Source organism: Tauraco erythrolophus, chromosome 15, assembly GCF_009769465.1.
Source record: "Tauraco erythrolophus isolate bTauEry1 chromosome 15, bTauEry1.pri, whole genome shotgun sequence".
NCBI classification, from domain to species: domain Eukaryota; kingdom Metazoa; phylum Chordata; class Aves; order Musophagiformes; family Musophagidae; genus Tauraco; species Tauraco erythrolophus.
The window spans coordinates 5222376-5242829 of record NC_141479.1 but is presented as its reverse complement, the minus strand read 5'-3'; the positions used below and the strand labels follow the sequence as shown (position 1 = coordinate 5242829).

General features: G+C 38.8%; 1 protein-coding gene across 1 annotated transcript in view; it reads left to right on the top strand.

Annotated features, from left to right (window-relative positions):
* The window catches only part of FTO (FTO alpha-ketoglutarate dependent dioxygenase), a 214038-nt gene extending 193828 nt beyond the window's left edge, over positions 1 to 20210 (top strand). Inside the window, exon 10 of the mRNA XM_009986642.2 lies at positions 19992 to 20210. Coding sequence (XP_009984944.2) covers positions 19992 to 20130 — 139 coding nt within the window. The 3' untranslated portion in view covers positions 20131 to 20210. The remainder of the gene's footprint in view (positions 1 to 19991) is intronic.
* Positions 20211 to 20454: the final 244 nt, after the last annotated feature.

Here is a 20454-nt window from a genome sequence, read left to right as displayed (position 1 = left end):
TTTATTTTTTTAAAAAAATGCAGTACTTTTTAAGCAAGCACAAAATGCTATGCTTACTTTGTCTTCATCACTTTGTTGTCCAATTTTGGGCGCACGCCAGCCAGTGACTGAGCCATTAGGACCTTGCTTAACATTTTTCGGGTATGGCTGTCATTCTTTTTGTGAGCAGTCCCTACTGTCTACTGTGATGAGCTGCTGAGAGCCGTCAACTCCCATTTTCATCACTGAGAACTGAACGTTCAGCACCTTCTAGCATTAAATCTCTAGAGAACAGAGGGTTCTAGCAGCTCCTAAGTAGTGAGATATTGCTGCAAATTAACGAAGAAAACCTCTTAAAGATACCTTTATCATAACTTTTATTTTGTGGAAAAATAGAGAGGGTTCTGTTGTCTGTGCCAGGCTCCTGTTTTGCCATGATCAGATGTGGATTACTGATGTTTCTTTCCTCAAAACAGTTGTCATCTATGAGGGGGTGGATGAAGAAGCATTAACTGACAGAGCACTTTCTGAACTTTGAAGGAAGTGTTTTAAATTCTTTTCATCACAAAATTATATTTCTGGAACTTTTTGCAGGTATGGTGAGCACACCTGTAATCTGTATTTCCTTTTTCTTTTCATCTTTGCCTATGGCATGCTTTGTAGGTTTGGATTCTGATTTGAAAGTGCATCGCCTATTATTGCCAAATTAAGAGAGATAATTAAATGGTGAGAAGAAGGAAGTAGTAGTAGGCTGATGGGAAGGAAGTTTGCCCAGTGGATTAGGCACCATACTAAGATCAGCAAAGTTAATTCGGTTCTTGACTAGTTCAAGGACTGATTTCCCCTGCATTGGGAGCACTTTGTTGTGGCACCAGAAGGGAAGCATGAGGTGTTCAAATGGAGCAGTGATGAGGGCATAGAAAGCAATTAAATATGCATTAGAAGCAGATGAGCTTCTTCCAGGCTGGCTGGAGAATGGATTGAGAGCAGCCCTGAGGAGGAGGACTTGGGGGTGTTGGTTGATGAGAAGCTCAACATGAGCCAGCAAAATGTGCCTGCAGCCCAGAAAGCCAAGCCTACCCTGGACTACATCCAAAGAAGCGTGGCCAGCAGGTCAAGGGAGGGGGAATCTGCCCCTCTACTCTGCTCTTGTGAGACCCTACCCGCAGTACTGTGTTTCACTCTGGGGCCTGAACACAAGAAGGACGTGGACCTGTTAGAGCAGGTCCAGAGAAGGGCCACGAAGATGATCCGAGGGTTGGAGTACCTCTACTATGGAGACAGGCTGAGAGAGTTGGGGCTGTTCAGCCTCGAGAAGAGAAGGCTCCGGGCAGACCTTCCAGCAGCCTTCCAGTACCCAAAGGGGCTACAAGAAAGCTGGAGAGAGACTTTTTACGGGTTGTGTAGTGATAGGACAAGGGGCAATGGCTTTAAACTGAAAGAAGGGAGATGTCGATTAGATATAAGGAAGAAATTCTCACTCTGAGGGTGGTGAGGCACTGGAACAGGTTGCCCAGAGAAGTTGTGGATGTCCCATCCCTGGAAGTGTTCAAGGCCAGGTTGGATGAGGCTTTGAGCAGCCTGATCTAGTGGAAGGTGTCCCTGCCCATGGCAGGGGGTTGGAACTAGATGATCTTTGAGGTCCCTTCCAACCCAAACCATTCTGTGATTCTGTGATATACTGAAGTAGTCGATGTGCTTTTATTACAACATGAAGTCTTCATTTTAAATTTGGTATAATTAAAGTTAGGTGTGGAGGTTTTAAAAAATTCTTAACTGAAATGAAATTAAATGACATGGAGAAAACACAAGAAAGCTGTCTTGGAAAAAGAACAAGCTGTTAAAAAGGCATAGAGAATTAAAACAAGCTCTTACTTTGTTTCAACTTTGCAGAGAATTAGAACAAACAGCATGTATGACTACAGTTATTCTAGCCTTAGTCAAAGAAAAGCACTTTCTATATCCGTAGTGATAATGAAATTAAAAGGAATTATTCCTAATAAATTAAATATACTCATATTTGGAGATTCATATTATAATTACTAATTCACAGAAATAAAATTTTAAAATTACCAAAATGAAAAGCTGTCTCGATTCTCCACTATTTTAGGATAATGCTGAATTAAGTGCACTTATTTATATATAATTAAAACTTTAAATTAATTGTATCGGGCTTCAAATAAAATAGTTTGATAGTAGTTTGTAAAACTGCATTTCCTTTCAGGCGACAGCTTTAATCATTACAGAGAAATGCTTATAAACTCCATGAGTAGTACAAATGACATTTTCAGATCTCTCCTAATATCAGTTCTCATGGTGTGAACTCACGGCTCGATTATCTTTAGAGGTGTGTCCAGCTGAACATTTTAAAGAAGAGACAGCTTTAAAGAACAGAGCACCAAACAATTAAACATAACTAGCATCCTCTCATCAGTTTTTGGTATGGATCTATGGTGTATTCTTTACAGCTCAGAAGACTACAGCAACATAAAGTTAGATGAGATGCCCCAGGTCATACTCAAATTTGGGGACAGATTCAGGAGTTACACAGAGACTCCGTGAAAGGATGTGTGTGCTGTCTCACCATTATTCAGAATTCTCTTCTTTCTCACAAATAAAAAAAAAGAAAAATTGTAAAATAAAACATGCCAATTTGTTCATTAGGCGTGCCCGTATTTTTAGAATTCTGCTGAGAAAATTGTGGGAAAAATACTGAATTTTTACTATAACCAGCACAGGAGGAAAATCACAGGACTTTTCATAGATTCATGAAAAACAAACATGATGTCTTCAAAGGCCTTATGGCAGATACAGAAAGAACCTAGTCATGTTCATTCACCAGTGCACAGGATGTAATAAAGAGAATCTAAAACCAAATATTTATGTGTGGAAGAAATTATTACAACTTTGAGATTTTTTTTTTCCTCCTTTTCCATATCACCTTATTTTATGAGGTTCTCCCAGTCTGTAAGTTTAATATAACCTGTCATTGATGCAGTGAAACGTTCTCCAGCATTCTAAGTAGCTGGTTACTCAAACATAATAAAGATATAGAAGGAAACTGCCCTGGGTTCTCACACATTTCATATTATATATGTAATTTGTTTATTGTAGTGAGCTGGTTATGTTTTAATAGGTCAAACTACTTGCTTTTATGGGAATACGATGGAGAATTCTATACAGGGAAATCACACAGAGTTCATAATTTGTGCACGTATTGAAAGCATGATTTTAGTCTATTTATATTCTAAAGAGAGTGCTTAAAAGGGTCTGGCATGTGGTTACAGTTTATTTCCAACAAAACTTACTTCCCGCTGATGTGTTCCTATTGCCTGATTTATGGCAGTCAAAAGGAACCAGACAATTAAAAATTACTGTGCCAAAGTTACACTCTTCTACAGCAGACATGAGTCTTGACATAAACTTTGGGTTTAGACTGTCTTTGTATTTAGAGAATTTGTGATTATTAACATAATGATAATGTTCATGGTAATTCCAATAGACAGCAGTAGACACTGTGCAGTAATTGAAACTAAGTGCTTGAGATGGATCTCAGACGCTTTAGCTTGTATAACTGTGCCTCTGAAAAGCGTGAACACCAAGTTGGCAGTCTGCTGAAAAACGTGACTTTCCATCGGTCCCTTGGCAAGGGCAGGAGGTTATTGGGGCTAATCAAGTTGGTCTTGTGGGTAGCCAGTGAGGCCTTACTGTTTCCCAGGTGACCTTGGTCCTGTAATGCGCTGTAAAGGACTGACTTTCTCCATTAATAGTTTGTTTGTGTGAGCTGGAAAGGTGACTTGTAATACAGCTGCTTTTTCCTGATTCTTCCATAATGACATTTTGAACAAGCAGATGATGTCCTTTGATTCAATGTGACCTTGTGTGTTTTGGTGACTCCAGGATGCTTTAAGAGAAACCAAGTGAAGGAAACAATAAACATGCTGTTTACTTACATTTTCGTATCTTGAATATTTTTCATAAAGTACATGGCAAATTGTAATACTAATTAAATATATATGTGTGTACGTACATTTTGGCCAATTCTCTTTTCAGTTAAACCTATGTAAATTAAAAAGTTAAACTTATACCTGTCTATAAAAAGTGCAAGAAAATGGAGAATGTGGATACTTCTAAAGGTATTAATTCCCTGCATCAGGGTTTTTCTCTTCATGGTGGTATTGGGTTCAAAGGCTAAGCTGATACCTCTGAGACTTTGACAATAGAAGTCTTCTGTCTTCTTTCATACTCTTGGGGTATCCATTACAATTGGAATGTATAATTTTACAGCAAGATCTATCAAACAGAATTTTCAAAGTCTTACTCAAAGTAAGCTCGTTAAAGAACGGTTGTAAAAGTTTGAACGTCATTGTATTTAGGATTTTTCTGTCAGCTGTTTTGACTTCTATCACAAGTTACTAAATTTTATCCTTTTATCCCTGTGCTAGCTGTGTAACTGCATGGTTTCCAGGTAGGAATCTTTTCTTGATTCGAAGATGTCAGAAATGAAGAATATTCTGTTCCTTTAATAGTTTGTCCCTGTGTATGATTGACTTCATTGTAAAAAGCAGGCATATTTGAATTTCTCTGGATTTTTTTTCAAATTGCTTCCTCTGCTAGACAAGAGAGCTCTTTGTAATATATTTTCCTTCAGTCTATCAGTTTTAAATCTGATAAGTGAAGCAAATTGTGTTAATCATTACTGTGTATTTTCCACCTGTCTCCACAAGTCTCTTTTCTCTGCTCCCTTCAATGTACTTCTAAAAAGCTGGAAACAAGGTTATTTCGTGTTGCTCTCATATTTGTCTACCTAGCAAAATACAGAAGGATTAGGTACTATAATGGGAATTCATTTTGAATTAATATCTGGGATAATATCTACATTGTTTTCAGATGCAGCGGTTTTGAGCACAAACTCATGAATTTCCCAATCATCCTTCTCCCTGTCATTGCATATAGTTCTATGACACGTTTGGTCCTGATCATTAAGTGATCTGGCAGGGCTAAGTCCTGTCCATGTTTTTTTGACCATATTAGTCTCTGTGCTATCTGCAAAAATTGTCAAGTAGCAGATCATTGCCTTTTACTTTCAGAATACTGAAGAAAACGTGACTAATACTGGCCACCGTACTGGTCTCTGGAGGAATCCCTTACGACGGTCACTATTAGTAGTGATTCCCCGTTGATGTTTGTCGTTATGTTACTTGCTAGCCCTTACTTATTTGTGTTATATGTTCTGTTGACATTCAGTGCTACTTGGGAAAAAAAAAATCGTTCACTAGCTAGCATAAGTCAATCCATCCTGTTCCCTCATAGTTTCTTCTAGTAACTGAACTTGTCATCTTGAAGGGTTTGTCCAACGAGGTTTGTTTTCCAGAAAAAAAAAAACATACTGATTGGCATGCTTTATGTATTCATATTATCTGTCAAATTAATCCTGTACCAGCTTTTCTATTGCCTAATGATATGCCACAGTACCTGTAGATACCTGGATCACTCCATTTCCTTTGTCATGATGGTAGCACTCTAACAGTCCTTATAATTTTCAAAATTCAAATCGACATTATTGGGCCACAGAGTTCTTCAGTCTGTTATAAATTAATAACACAGCATGATGCCAGACGTTAACATCTCTAAGAGGGCTGGCTGTATGCAAAGATGGATACTGTTCTTTTGGGGGTGTGTTCTGGAGCAAGTTGGGAAAAAAATGGGTCTGAACAATGCTAAAAGCTTCCTGGCACAGCCCTAGCTGACTTTTACCAAGAGGGTTTTTTACATTGGTAGAAGATTATTTGATTCCTAAAATCCAGAAATGCAAAGATAACACCCTTCATTGTTTCTGAGTAGAAAATACAAAAGGCAGACGGGCAAACAAGAGGGTTTTTTAAGACCCAAAGTTTTCATAATGTTCTCTTGAAGGTATTCTAAACCTTCCAATTAGAAAGGTCACAAATATCTCTGGAAGATTAGTACCTGGTTTAAATTAGGAGATCATATTGGTATCTGCTAACAGAAAGTAGCTAATGCAGGCCTGTCACTGTTTGGGCAGGCTGTGTATGAAAGGATTATGTTTAGGTGTTTCCAAGGGAAAACTAAAAGAAAGCAAGAGTGTTCTATGTGCTCAGTAGTGGTGAAGTGCTGGAAAAGCTAAAGTGAAAGTGGAAAGGACAAACTCTGTAGGAGAAGGTCTAAGAAAATGGACTTCTGATCTTGCTGAGGAATGTCATTAACTTCCCTAGATGCTCTTACTGGCACTTCAATAAACAGGCGAGCTTGTGAAATTCCCTGTAGAACTGCACATATCTGAGAAATACAAACTACAAATTAATAACTCCTCAGGAGTACTTAAGAAAGAAAAAAGGAAGAAAGGACACCTCCTGTTTGCACTGAAAAGAGGAGGATTATATAGCTATTGCCAAAATCCTTAAAGTTTACATTAATTCCTTGGCATTAAAACAGGTTGGAGTAAGAGCATTTCAGCAAAGAAAAAGGTGAACGCATACTTTGCATTTTAGATTAATATAATTGCAATATTACTTGAAAAAGCAAACTAAGTAGGAGGGTTATTAGGTCTGTTGCATGCTCAGGGAGGTAGAGTTTCTTGTAAGAGGAAGAGAAGAAATTTTGTCGGCAGTTCATTGAGAGGAATGACTAACGCAGCTCAGCTGGCAAGCCGTAAACTAGGAAAAATGGAGTCTGAAATATAACATTTGTAGACAAAGTAAAACATATGGAAGGCCAACGCCAGCCACTTTTCATAAAGTTTAAATAACTCTTCTTTAGCAGACATAGAATGAAGACAAAACAGTAGGTCTCTTGTGAGAGTCGTGAAATGGATACTTTTCATTATGTGTGTCTTGATTTGCCATGAATCTGCACAAAGCATGGAGGGATGGAGAGCTTATGGCACCCAACAAGAGAAGATTTCTGTTTCCTTGGGCTCAAAAAATGACACCATTACCCACAGAACTCGAACCTGACAGTGTGGCTACTGTGTAGGTTGCTTGGCAGAAATCCCTGAAAAGCGCTGCTAGTACAGTGCTGCAGGCCCGCGTTCCTTCGGATAACACATGGAAGATTCATGCCCATTGCATAGTGAATTAGAGAGAATAGGTCAGTGCAGCACAGGCACTAGAGACTAAACGTGAGGATAAGGACCGGGGTAGGGATGGGATGGCTACCTCGAGCTCTTAAGAAAAGTTGCGGTTAATCGTGTATGTGCGTATGGCTGTGCATTGAGCAGTGATGTAGGGGTCATCTCTAGGGACCCTACGCAGTGAAGCTTTTAAGCCTGTGCTGGACTTGAAATATATTTGAAAGTTCCACTGAGCTAAATGAGATTTAAATCTGTGACGATGCATTTCGCTCAGACCTGCTAGAAGATTGAATCAGGTCCTTAATTAACTAATGTAAAAGGTCTTTGGAATTCTGATGTGATGTTTTAAGAGGAATTATATGGCAGAATAACATGAGAGTAGCATTGCAGGTCCATCAGGACAGCAGATATCAGCCTCTCTCATTAACAAACTTCAGGTTTTGTAGCCATTTTATAATAAAGAATTAGTCAAGAGAAAGCACATAAATGTTTGAGAATGAATTTGACTTGTGCCTTGCAAGTGCTAACAAAATAACCCATCTGTACTGCTCTTAAGGCATTGGCACCATATACTTTATTATCGTTAGAGTGTTCCCTATGGCAATAACTTCATCCAGAAGAATTTCAAGAGTAGTCGCATTATCTATTGAAAAGCAATTTTTTACTTTCTATTGAGACGAGATAGTTTTACGAATAACTCTGAAGTTTACTCCGAAGGCCATTTCAATCGTCTGTAGATCTTATGATATTATGTTACCTTCTTTCGTTTCAAATTCACAGCATAAGAAAGAAAAAGAATGACATAAATTGGATGTTAGAAGAGTTCTGAAGATAGACATCAGAAGAATTCAAGAGTAAGAAGAGAACTCAGCATTATTTGTTATTTTCCATCCAAAAGTAAAAAGAGAACAAAGCATCAAAAGCATCAGTAGTGAGAGATAGCTCAAAGCCAGGACTATCTATCACAGCATATAAAACAAGTGAGTTGGCATCACCGAAAGGTCTAAAGTCTTAGTCTGTGGTTTAAAGTCGTTGATATTGCAGTCAGAAAGACTCTTTACACCACAGAAAATAATGTGAAGAGCTATATGTATTTGTGGCAATAGACATTTTAGGTTTTACCTGCTAGTAGCGTTTTGGTACCCACTTCGATGAGTGAGTATTCAGGATGCTGAGAGAATTCAAGTCCACTGATAGAATGTTACAGATCAGGATCTTGCACTTTTTTTAAGCACTTATGGAAATCACCTCTGTGAAAGTAGGGCAGGATCAGATGCATGTAGTTTATCACGTGTTTAAATTGGTTGAGTGCAAACATATTCCATAAAGGAAAGTGTATTCCTTTCTAATAACTTTAAATCACCATTCAGTCTGTACTGGAGCTTAGTTGGTATCAAAACTATTGCAGAATTACATTAATTGCAAAATTTTGAGATTGGGTGATGCTGGACTTACACACCGAGTTTCTTTCCTTAACAGTTGAAAATAAGTAAAGAAGTGTGTTTATTCGAGTTATATTTGGGCAATAGTAATTATATAAGCGTTAAAGTAGAAAAGGATATTTAACATCTCTGTATAATGTTTTCAGTTCCTTGAAATGCAAAGGGTAAATAGAAAAACTTCTGAGGTCTTTTTCAGTAATCAGAAAGATTTACTCCACTTACAGAGATAGAGAAGCAGCATATTGTTGCCATATGATTTTTATTTGTGCCTGAATGTACTGCAGCATTTCCTGTGACATCAAATCTATTTCTCTGCCAGTCCTGGAATTTTTTGGTGGTATATTTTTACAGCAATTTATCCATAAAATATCACTGAATAAAGCAGCAGCATTGAAGAAAGTCTGCAGTGATTGAAATGTGATTAGCTACATGAAGCTTGCTTTTTTTATTCCTAAACTTCTTTTTCCTCTTTTTGAGCCTCTCTGACTTTCTTCTGTCTGTTTTCTCATTTCCCTATTATTTGTTCCCTCCTGCTTCTGTTTGGCCTTCTGTTGACCTAAAGGAAACTGTGTTTTAGTCTGTAGGATTGCATTGCTGTTATAGTATTAGTTCCGATATATGTTATAAACATTCTCGTTGCTGGCTACAGCCGAGGTGCACAACACGGGCAAGACAATGTAGTTCTGCAGCACAATAAACCTGTGGTTTTTTTCTTTCCCTAAGCCACACAGGAGCTCAAGGCCATATCTCTTGATAGAAAATGTGATGTAAGCTCATCTTACGTATGTGCGTGAGTATATATGTATGTACATACATATAGAGATGTGCGTGTATATATATGTACACATCTGTATTTATAGCATAAGTTACACTGATAAGCAAGATCTTAATTTCAGTCTGCAAGTAGAGAGTTAGTCTTGTGGTTGGCTTTCCCATGTGGTTAATGAAACGTGCAGATTTGGTCCATTTCAGACCAAAGCTAGTGAGAGCTGCATTTTAGGATGAGTCTGAGAGCAGTTGGACAAGGTGGTTCCTGGGGCAGAATCTCCATTCGGTGTCACTCTCCTTAATAAACTTACAACAAAAAAGGACTGTTCCATGTAAAATCATATGCGGAGTCCTTCTTGCACAGTAGTTGCAACAAAGACCAAAGACCTGCGGTTCCCTTCTGCTCCCAAATGCTGCCCCTTCTCTGTCAGCCTTCCTTTGGTCCTGATGGAAGGAGTGGGATTTGGAGGACGGGTTGTATTAGCCGCTTGCAGGAGTGATTCAGGAAGCACTTCGGGCTGAAAGGATTACATAGCTTTGATGCTGGAAAGATATAGCCCACTTCTGTCCAGTCTGATTTAGGGATCAAGTAATATGGTTGCTGTCGGGTGCATTCAGTCATGTTTCTTTTGATTTTGCTTTCCACATATAAGAAATAGGGATTTGTCATACAGCAGTTGATTTTTATTAATGTGAAATGTTGTCTTATGGAAAAATGCACATTCAACAGGGAAAATGTTTTATCTTTGTTGCAGAAAGCCAGAGCCTGCGAGCCCTGAAGTTCTTTGGAAAATGGGATTGCTTACTTTAAATGAGGGGGGCGTTAAATGGAAGGGCCATCCTCCCACAGCATCATCTAAAACCACTCTACCTTTACGTTTTTCCTTGGCTATATGACATCCATGTAAAAGGAACACAAAAGATGAAGTGGAACAGTAAATGATGCTGGAAGCATCATTAACTTTTCAGGTGGCATTCTTTTGGAAAATACAGTGTCTTTAGAAAAATGTGCCATATGCATGGCTCAGCCCCAAATCTTCCAGCAGTCTAATACTGGCAATGGAGGGCATCTGTAGCCCCCTGGGAAGCAGGCTGTGGAGATTTCCTTTTCTCCTCTTTGTTGATTTTTATTTCCATTTCCTTTTCCTCTCTTTTTCTCAGTCATTTAACACCATTCTGCACAACAGAGAGGAGCATCTGGCCCCAAGTAAACACCCAATAAAATAAGTGGGGGAAGTTCACAGTCCCCTTGGTGCTATTGCGTCTGTCTGTCTGGTTGTGGACTCAAAAAGATAACCATGCATCAATTTACATTGTCCAGGCTATCTTCACAACCAGAAGTGCTTGAAACCTTATTTTAATAGAAGCTTAGATTCTGGAGAATACTGTAAAATCTCTCCAAAGGCTCCAAATCAGCAATTCCATCTGTGTTTCTGCAAATGTAGAGGAACAATGCCCCAGCTGATTATGCAAACAGAATGAAAATAGTTATTTTAAAAGTGCATAAAATCAATACTTTGGGGAAAACAAGTCAGCTGTGTTTATACTCAGCATATAGCAGACATCTTGTTTCTTTGTCTGAAAAAATCACAGGAAAGCAAGGATGGCAAGTGAAGTAAAACAGCCGATCGTACAGTGTAACAGAGGGGACTGGAACATCAGATGCCTCAGCAAAGGCTTAGAGCATTTTAGGTTCCTTTTGAGAGAATATAAATTATATTGAGGTTGATATATTTCTACGTTGTTTGAAGTCAAAGCCAAATATTCTCAGCACAGAGGGAATAACTCACATCCCATTGCTGATCATAAAAAGTATATAACTAAATCCACGTCTGTGGTGCTGAAAATTTCCTCCTGAGTGCTGTCTCTTTTGGACTGATGGCGTTTTTTGAAAGTATTAGTATGAAGGGGTGTGTATATAAATATGTATAAATGTGCTTCTCGTACAGTCAGGATACATCGCTTGTATACATATGATTCTAAAAAACAGGAAACATAAGCATCTGAGAAACGGGGCTGAAAGGGAACAATTTGTAGACCTATAGGTTAAATTGGATTAAACGTCATCTTTCAGCAAATGCTGTGTTATTTATTCAGTGGTTCTCTTGGGGATTTCCCTGCCCCCTACACTTGATAGAGAGTAGTGATGTTTCTTAATTAAAAAGTCAAACAAACATGGAATGGAGGCTGCCCTACACAGCCGCTCTCTTGCGGGAATAGGAGGCACGCTGATTTTCTCATGGACAGTTTCTAGGCCTGTTGGACAGAGGCCACAAAGGAGAGGAAAGGCTCTGTCTAGGGAAGTGAAGTTTTCATCATGCATCCAATGTCAGCACTCTTCTCGGTGGCTTGGCAGCTGCTGCAGTGCCAGCTAGTAGGGATTCCTCTTTGGTAGGGTAGAGTTGGTGGACGTGAGGAGGAGGAAGGTCATTGACAATCTCATCAGAGGTATCTTTTGGGTAGATTCCTGTTTATGAATTCACCCGCAGTAGAGATGAATACATTAGAGAAAGGAGCTGCTTGTGTCCTCTTTTCTTCTGTTCTTTCCAACTACAGCTGGAACGTTTTGGAGGTTTTGGGGCTCTGTTCTATAGTCCCCACTCTGTAGATGAAGATACTGTGCAGCAAATCTTTATCCTTTCCCATAGTTTGCCATCTAAATAGCTTAGAAAGACTGAAATATATTTTTACAGATTTTAATTAATATTGTAGCCAAAAAGCATAGAAAATTTATTTTCATTTCTCTACGTTAAGGCAAAACAAAACGTTCTTTAAAAATAGTTTTGTGAGTTTTTCATATGTTTCTGCGAATACCTGTGAAATATGTTGGTGTTGGACTGCACCTGCGCTTTGGTTGCTGTTATTTCAACATTTGGAGGGTATTAACATTATGGTTTTCTCATATTTACCTGATTTACAATTTGAGTAACAATAGAAAAACTGGCATTTTTCAAGTTAATGCAACTGTCGCTTAAACCTCTTTAGTGTCAGGTTCATTGATCTCCCTGCTGCCTCTCTGTGGAACAGCAAAATGCACTCTGCAGGCCAGGGTCAAAGATGGGTTGTGCTCTAGATTCACTTGGCAGAAGTACACACAGGGATAACGCTGGCTGTTTTCAGGCTGTCCTGCTACGTCACCAGTGGTGCCTCTGGATGTTTTAGCAGCATCCTCACTTCCAGTGCAATGGCTGACTTTGGAGGCATAAAGCTCTTGGGTCAGTGACTATAAACTTTTGTTCTGTAGTAAGGGCCAAACACGTCAGTGACACAAGTCATTAGCAGCTTTTGAAAGAAGCAGACAGGAAAGGTCTCCTAACGTGCAATCGTGTGTGTTTGTGCTTGCATGTTTGTGCAGCTGATACTAAATTTTTTCTTGGATTAAAATTTAACTGATACTACCTCCACCCCTCCTAAACCTGGCGTTGTCTTTTCAAGTTTCTTACCTGGAAACAAACTCGTTTTGTACCTTCTATAAATGCAGTCCCAGTCTCAGCCATGACTTACGGCTGGGGACACTCTAGTTACGTGACAGAACATCTGCAGTGACTTAATGTAAATGGGACAGACTACTTGGGAATACACTGGGGATTAGATGTTCAAAAGAAAGAAACTCTGCTTTCTTTCCATCTGGCCACTCCATTTCACTGCCTGTTCGGGACCAGTGATTCTGAAATCTGGTTTGCAAAGTCAAATATTGATGTAATTTCTTTTGTTCTTAAAAGGCAGAGTGAACTCAGGAAAGTTTTAGTTGTGCAGAGTCACAGTAAGGACAAGCATGGAACAACTGAAAGAAATACTCTCTGCCAAGGCTGACGACTTGCTGATGGGTAAATTAAAAAAGCTAAGAAAATTTTTGGTTTAAGGTTTAGATTTAACTCAATAACTTTCAAAATTCCAGTTTTGGCATGAAAAAATAGAATTTTGTTGGTGATAAAGACAAAGCATTTATAGCCATATGAATAAAACATCTTTCATATTGTTATATTACAATATTATTATTTTTTCTCCATCCTTTGTTTTTTCAGTAAACAGTTTTTAAGGTACAAATTATGAAAGTTAATCATGATACTAAGTGAAAGATTTGTAAATTGTTGGCTTGATTTTGTTTTACAGAGTTGAAACAAAGAGATCAGAAAGCATTCCACTCTAACTTGGTGTTATAATGGGGCATTAACTAACCTCCATTTTCCAAATGCCCTTCAATTTTGGTGAAGTTCCAGCTAAAATATTGATTTTGTATATGTTATTTCCTCAAAAATAAGCCAAACTAGAAGTCAAGATTTCAGCATTTTTAAACTATAAAGAAGTTTAGCTCCAGCCCCCCATGTAAATCTCATATCTTGAATTAGGTCTCCAGAAAAAGTGTTCCCAGGAGAGCGCAGCGATGGTTTCCCTCTGATATAGCCGATCTGGACTGGAGCTCGCTCCGTGCAGGATGAAGGCACCAGTGACATAATGGCTGCTGGACATTTTGCTTCAGATGGAAGAGTTGCCATTTCTTCAACCATGTCAGTTTTCATTGTTCTTTGAGGACCAGGTGTCCATTCTCCCAAATGCAAGGAAAGCTACCTTACCCCTCTGTGAGACCGTGTGCCTTTGGCTTTGTACATTTCTACAGTTGTTCTCGGCTTCATGCAGCTCTGGAATTCGACTCTGGGTACACTAAAGCCCGAGTGGGGTTGCCTCAGATAGGACATACATAATCACCCTCGCCATTTGACCCCCATATCGTTGCCAGGTAGGACCAATGCAGGCTTCAGGTGCCTCTCGCCGGTGGCTGATGTGAGGGATCAGCAGCTCCAAACTGGTCAGCTGGCAAAATGCCCCATGCATCACAGCTGGTTTGTGAGGGACACGCTGGCAAATAGATCTAGGTATAAAATGCTCTCAACAGTCTTCCTGATGGCCTTAAACCTTAATCAGTGGTCAGAAATGTTCACTCGTTGCTAGCTACTTTGACCAAACAGATGCCTGGAGTAGAAGAAAAGCTAAAATCAGGCATATTGTGATTTTTGAAATTGCTAATGCTGGAAAGGGCACCCAACTGGAAAGCAACTGCTTTTTGTCTTTCTGGGGCAGCTTTGAAGTTACAGAACGTCACACCTTGTTATTCCACATTGTATTAGCTGACTTACAATGCCAATAACTTAATCACTATTGCAGATGGATAAAAAAATAAATTTAGTATCCCTTGCTAAATTTCACTTTGAGAAACTATTTTCAGCCTATTTCATTCCTTCCATAGTTTCTTTGGGACATTTTTTTGTTATTATGCTTACTGGCTCGTGTCTATTGTGAATGGTTTCTGGAAAAGCATTTGGATTGAAATATTGGCCTTGTTGAAATCACTGGGAGTTTCAGCTTTGACTGAAGTGGTATCAGGTTTTGATTGTGATGCATTCAGTAGTAGAAGTAAATTTGTCATACCTGTCAATTAGATACACTATTTAGAAAAATAGAAAAATCAAGGTTAACTTATTTGAGTGATTGTTCTCACGTACAGAATGTCGCCTTTTCTCTGTACTTGGCATAACAAGTCGGATATCTGAGAACGCCCTGTATTCTCTTGTATGTACTTTGGTAACTAAGAATGTGAGCTTGAAATGACATGGCATAATCTTAGCAGTGAGATTAGAGTAACTACACATAGTTTGCATAATAATTTCCAGGCAGAGGAAAGATTTGAAGCATGAGGATGAAAAAATCCAAATCTGCAAGCAAAACTCTTATGTACCAGATACCTGTACTAGTAGGATTTATGTTCGCACAGTAGAGGTCTGTGTCAGAACAGTGATAAGCCATATTTGATCAGACTCAGGTTTACAAAGTCATTGTGAATCTTAAGAATGGAAGATGCTGCCTAAAGAAACTCTTACTCTTACTCAGAACAGCATCCATGTTAGCAGTGTTGTATCATTTTAACCAATGTCAGTATGGGATTAATGAAGGCGTTTGTCTTAGTAGGGTGATCCAATCCCAGCCCTGTTTTCACCTGGGCCATTGCTTTAAAAGATCCTCTGAAGTTCTGAATAACAGCTCAGTAGCACCTTTATTGTAGCACAGATGGAGGGAGGAAATAACTCCCATATAAAACACAGAAATTTCAGGAATGCTGGAGTGAGCGTCTATGGATGAGTGTGTACTTTTGTACAGGCAGAGCAAATATCTCATCCTCCCTTTGTGGCCGTATCAGTACATGGGGAAGGTGGCCAGACTCATGTTCCTTGACTTACCCTAAAGTTCCACGTGATCGCCGTTGGTCTTTGAACTGCTAGGTGTAAGCAGCTAAATTAGTACCAGCTAGGAAACTGGGCTGTTCATATCATCTCCTCGCTCTTAACAGGCCTGTGCAGTCTGAGCCACAAATTGACCCCTATTGATCTGATTTGACTACACTCCTGTGGAGCAGACAAACAGTGCAACAGAATCCAGGGACTCTGATTCGCAGCACCTTATTTAGGTTCCTAGGTAATAATTCTTATTTGCATTAATCACATTCGTCAGCAGAACCCAAGGCCGCCTCCTGGCTTATATACCTTCCTGTTTCTCACAACAGAACAGAAAAAGTATCTACTCTGAAAAAAGAGTGTTTTAAGTATATTCATACTTAATAGTTGCAAGACTTAACTGTTAGAAAGAAGACTGTTTTTCAAATCAATGGCTCACGCATTACTGTAAAATATATCGATTAAAAACAAAGCATAATGTTAGTCATTTAGTCAGTAGAGTGATGCAATACTGAAATAAATTTATCCTTTGACTTTTGCATTAACCTTTTATTGACTGCTTGCATACTTATAATTAACACACACTTTAGCTAGCTTAGTTAATTTTAGGATCGTGATCAGTGTCCTCTAATGTAGCTGACACCCTGATCATCAAAATGTCAGTGCAGCCCAGGGGGCCATAACCAGGCAACTGTCTGTCTCCATGAAGGTGCACCTGCCCGTGGTGAAATGAGCCACCTTCCAAGGGAAAGAGTCGTGCGTTGTCACACAAATAGTCATACAGTCGTATAAACCTTTGTTGTGACTTAGCTGAACGTATATTAATATTCAGCTATTGGTAAATATTAATGAGCAAATTCATCTGGCAAAAACGGACAAAAAGGGGATCAGAAATCGGTGGTGTTTACAGGGGAGAGGTAGTGAGAATGTGCACTGCAACAGTAACTAATTGTTCCTTAAAAATGGGCTTTTTTAGTTGAAACTGGGACAGGTCTTGATTGTTCTAGCAAGAAGGTAGCGACTGTGGCATTTTGTGCATTCTGCACAAACATCTTTAATATGTTGGTGAACATGGATTATCAAGGTGTAAATTTATCAAGCTAAATTGCTCTGAAATATATCATGGCAGTTTTTCTGTTCTCCTGATGCAATTAAAATGTGAAAGGTGCCTCTTGATTTGGCATCTGGTCTCTATCTCAGAGCATGTGTTATTTCCACTCTTAACACATTTTGTATGTGCAATATACACAGATTAGATCTACTCTCTTTTGTAGATTTGACTTTATTAACTCAAATAACAGTTTCTAATTAATATATAATATTTTAAATAACTTATAATATTATAAATCTTGTACTTTCCCACTACTGCTGTACTTCAATGTTTGCAGAGTTTCCCACATGGAGCCTCATAAATTCTTTCGTGTCTGAGAAAAGATAGAATTTCTGTTTATTTGGAGTTATCATTGCTAACTTATATTAGCTATCTATTCCCAGATACAAAGGAATTTGAAATAATTCTGTACAATTATTTAAGTGCCATTGATTGTTCTGCTTCAGTTGAAAGCGTTGCTATCCTTTTGCAGGATCTTAAGGTCTGTTACTCTGCTACGAATTAAAGACCATTGCAGGAACAATTTCTCCCACAGAAATTTATTAGAATCAATAGTAATATACCCATCTGGAAAGGACGGCTGCTGACTCTGAGTCAGAAAGCACATATTTGGATGGCTGCATTGGAGCTTGTGGGGGCCATTCAGGTGAACTGCTTCGGGAGCTGCCAGGTGCAGCGCTGACTGCGCAGAACCCAGCCCCACACCTTTAAAGACGAGCAGCTTAAGCTGGCTTTGATGTCAGCGGATCCGGCACAGGGAGTGCGGTTTTGATCAAAATAGGTGACTCCCAAAATGTGAAAATGCAACATTCGCTGCTGGTCTTACCAGTGATACAAAGCAAAGTAATAGAAATCCTGGACAGAAAGACAAAGGAGTAATGGGATTGCAGAACTTGGAATATTAAGGCACTGCTTTCCCCTTTTTTATACTAGTGCGGTACATGGATACTTTTCTGTCATCAGGCTTGCACAGGAAGTCCAAGGACCTGACACACTTCCTTCCATTCCTCTAATCCCTCACAGAGAATATGATATGGCTACAACTTCCCAAGCGCGTGATTGCCTGGAAGTTAAGGCACAGGCTTAGTTGTGGGGTGACCTTCCAGAGATGGCTCCGCTGGTAGGAAAAGTAGAGAAGGGCAAGTGGCAACTAGAATAGCTGCTCATGGGCCACCCAGCCACAGCACCGCCGCCGACACACACAGTGGCACAAATGCCCAAACCCCCAGTGTGAGGGAAGAGCTGGACAATGTGTTTGTGTGAGGGAGCAAGGGAAACGAGAGACATTAAAGGTAAAAAAACGACTCTGAAATGATGGAGAAGGTAAAAGTTGGTATGTTTTCCCTCTCAATGAAAATTCTCTTCTTAATAGCAGATATGTGAGGGAGAGAATGTTTATTATTGTGAGTTGAGTTTTGCAGACCACATAATGTGCCTGCAGTATTTACTGGCTGAGCCTCTCAGTTTGTCATCTGCAATAATCTCTACATGGTTAATTTATCCACTTTTCGATTGAAATGCTTAAACTGATATATCTTATACTGCCCAGCAAATTGAGCATGTTATTTTGTGCCAAGACAGAAAATAAAGCAAGAGTTTAAAAGCCTTATAGAGTTATGCTGTAATTAGTTTCAGCTTCCCCTGCATATTAATTTTCTCCTGTTCCTTTATATAATTTGGAAAATATCTTCAGAACACAACGGCACGATCAGTTAAGTACCTCTCAGAACTCATACACTAAACTGCATTTGCTCTAACCACTATTATAAAGCAGCCAGCAAAACAAATCCTCTGTTATTCTGTACAGTGCAGCTTATCAATGCAAACAGTTTAATATTTATGCTAAGAGGATTGTCACAAGTAGCTTCTGTTCCTTTAATTCTTGTTTTAAATAAATAATGAGAACATTTAAACACATTACTCTTCCCAGGGCCCTGAGGTCGGCTAATCTTATTATTTATGAAGTGATGTGCTCCGTAATAGTACTTAGTGCATGTTAACAGATGCTATTATCAGGGGCTGATGTGGAGAGCTGAAGATATATTGGAATGTTATGTGTTAATACTGTCCTTGTAGTGTAATGTACGATGGATTGAGTGCCCAGGATGCTGGTGTGGCAATTAACCACACACCAACATGGGTGTAAAGCTGAAGTATGTTTTCTCATGGGTATTACGCTGCCATTAATAATTCCCAAGAGAAGACGACATCTTTCATTTGGAAACAGTCTCTTCCAGGAGGCCGACAGTGTAGGCGAGGAAGTTGCGTGTGTCAATATTCTTAGAGTTCATTTTATAGAGATGAAAGACACTTATATGTTTAAAACAACTTTAAAAGAGTTACGAAAATTGCATGCTTTATAGAATATGAATTTTTAAGAATGTCTTACAAGAGGTAAAAGTTTATTTCTACAGTTTGCTTTTTATCTCTTCAAACAACTACATAGACTTGCAGTATATACCAAAACTATAGTAATGCTCAGCAATTTTCTTTGTCCTATCCCATTGCAAACATTAACTAATTAATCAGCAACATGCAAATTGCTTGAGGGGAGTGGAAAAGAGAGGCAAAGAAATCTTCCTTGAACTGTGGCAATTTTTTTGATGCAGCATGTTGTGTTACAGCCTAATCTTAAGGGACATGATGGCTGCCACTTATAAAACTTCCCTCTGCAGGCTGCAGTTCAGTTGAATATTATAATTAGACTTCACTAGTATTGATGAATAATCCATTTAATAAAAAACACTGTAATTTAAACATTTTCTCTGGGGACTAACATACACTAACCTCTTAATTTAATTTTATTGAAGTTTTGCCCACCTATTCATCATTGGAAGTTGTTATTAACCTCCATTTCCATTTATCTTTATAGAATTTGGTGTTTTTATATTGCCTTTTTCAGAGCTAAGCAGGTTGATACACTTGTAAATCTCCAGAATCTACAAAGCTAGTCCGGCTTCTTTAATATTGTTTAATCTATCCCCCCTGACCTTAATGCAGTAAATTCAGTTTAATCTTTCTCAATAATCTAGTAATACATTGGAAACCGGCAAGCATTTAAATCTGATAATGGTTTAATCACATACTTTAAATAACAGCTGAGATAATGAAAAAATAATTCACCATATAAAGGTACACTAACTGAGTTTTCTCTGTGATTGGCTTTTTGAGAAATCCCTACAGAAAATACAAAGCCTACGACAGAAATCAACTTCACTGGAACTGAACAATCCGTTTGGTCAGATGATGTGGTATTTCTGTTTTATTATCATCTTTCTCTTTAAATTAATGCACAAATGTGTCCTCGCTGAGAATTCAGTTTCTTGACACAGTTTTACTTAAGTAGTTCATCTGCTTACCTTTCGTTTCAGATGCCAGTCAGAAGCAGCAGAGAGCTTGCCAGAAGACCAGAAACCAGAATGCCATCCCTTCTGGACAGACGATGACTGTAATATGCCTCTGCCATATGATCTTGAAGAAATAATTGCTAATCTACAAAATCTTGTTTAGTGGGTAGAATAACAGGTGACCTTCTAGCCTAGAATTATTGATGCTCTTCGTTTGGAGAGAAGCCTTTTAGTTTAACATAGCTCTTTTCAGCTTTATGATTCCTCAATCATGTGTTATTTTATGTGTCAATGCAGATTTTACCTTAGTTACTGTCTCATCATAAAAAAGACCGAGCCCAAATGAAACGGGTGGCTTTTAAGACCTGAAGTTCAGAACACCAGCCTCAGTTCATTCCTCCTCCACTCTAATTCCTGTTGACCCTACAGCCCATGGGTATCTGTGTTTCCACAAGTTCCATTGATGTCTAAGTTTAAGCTTCCATGA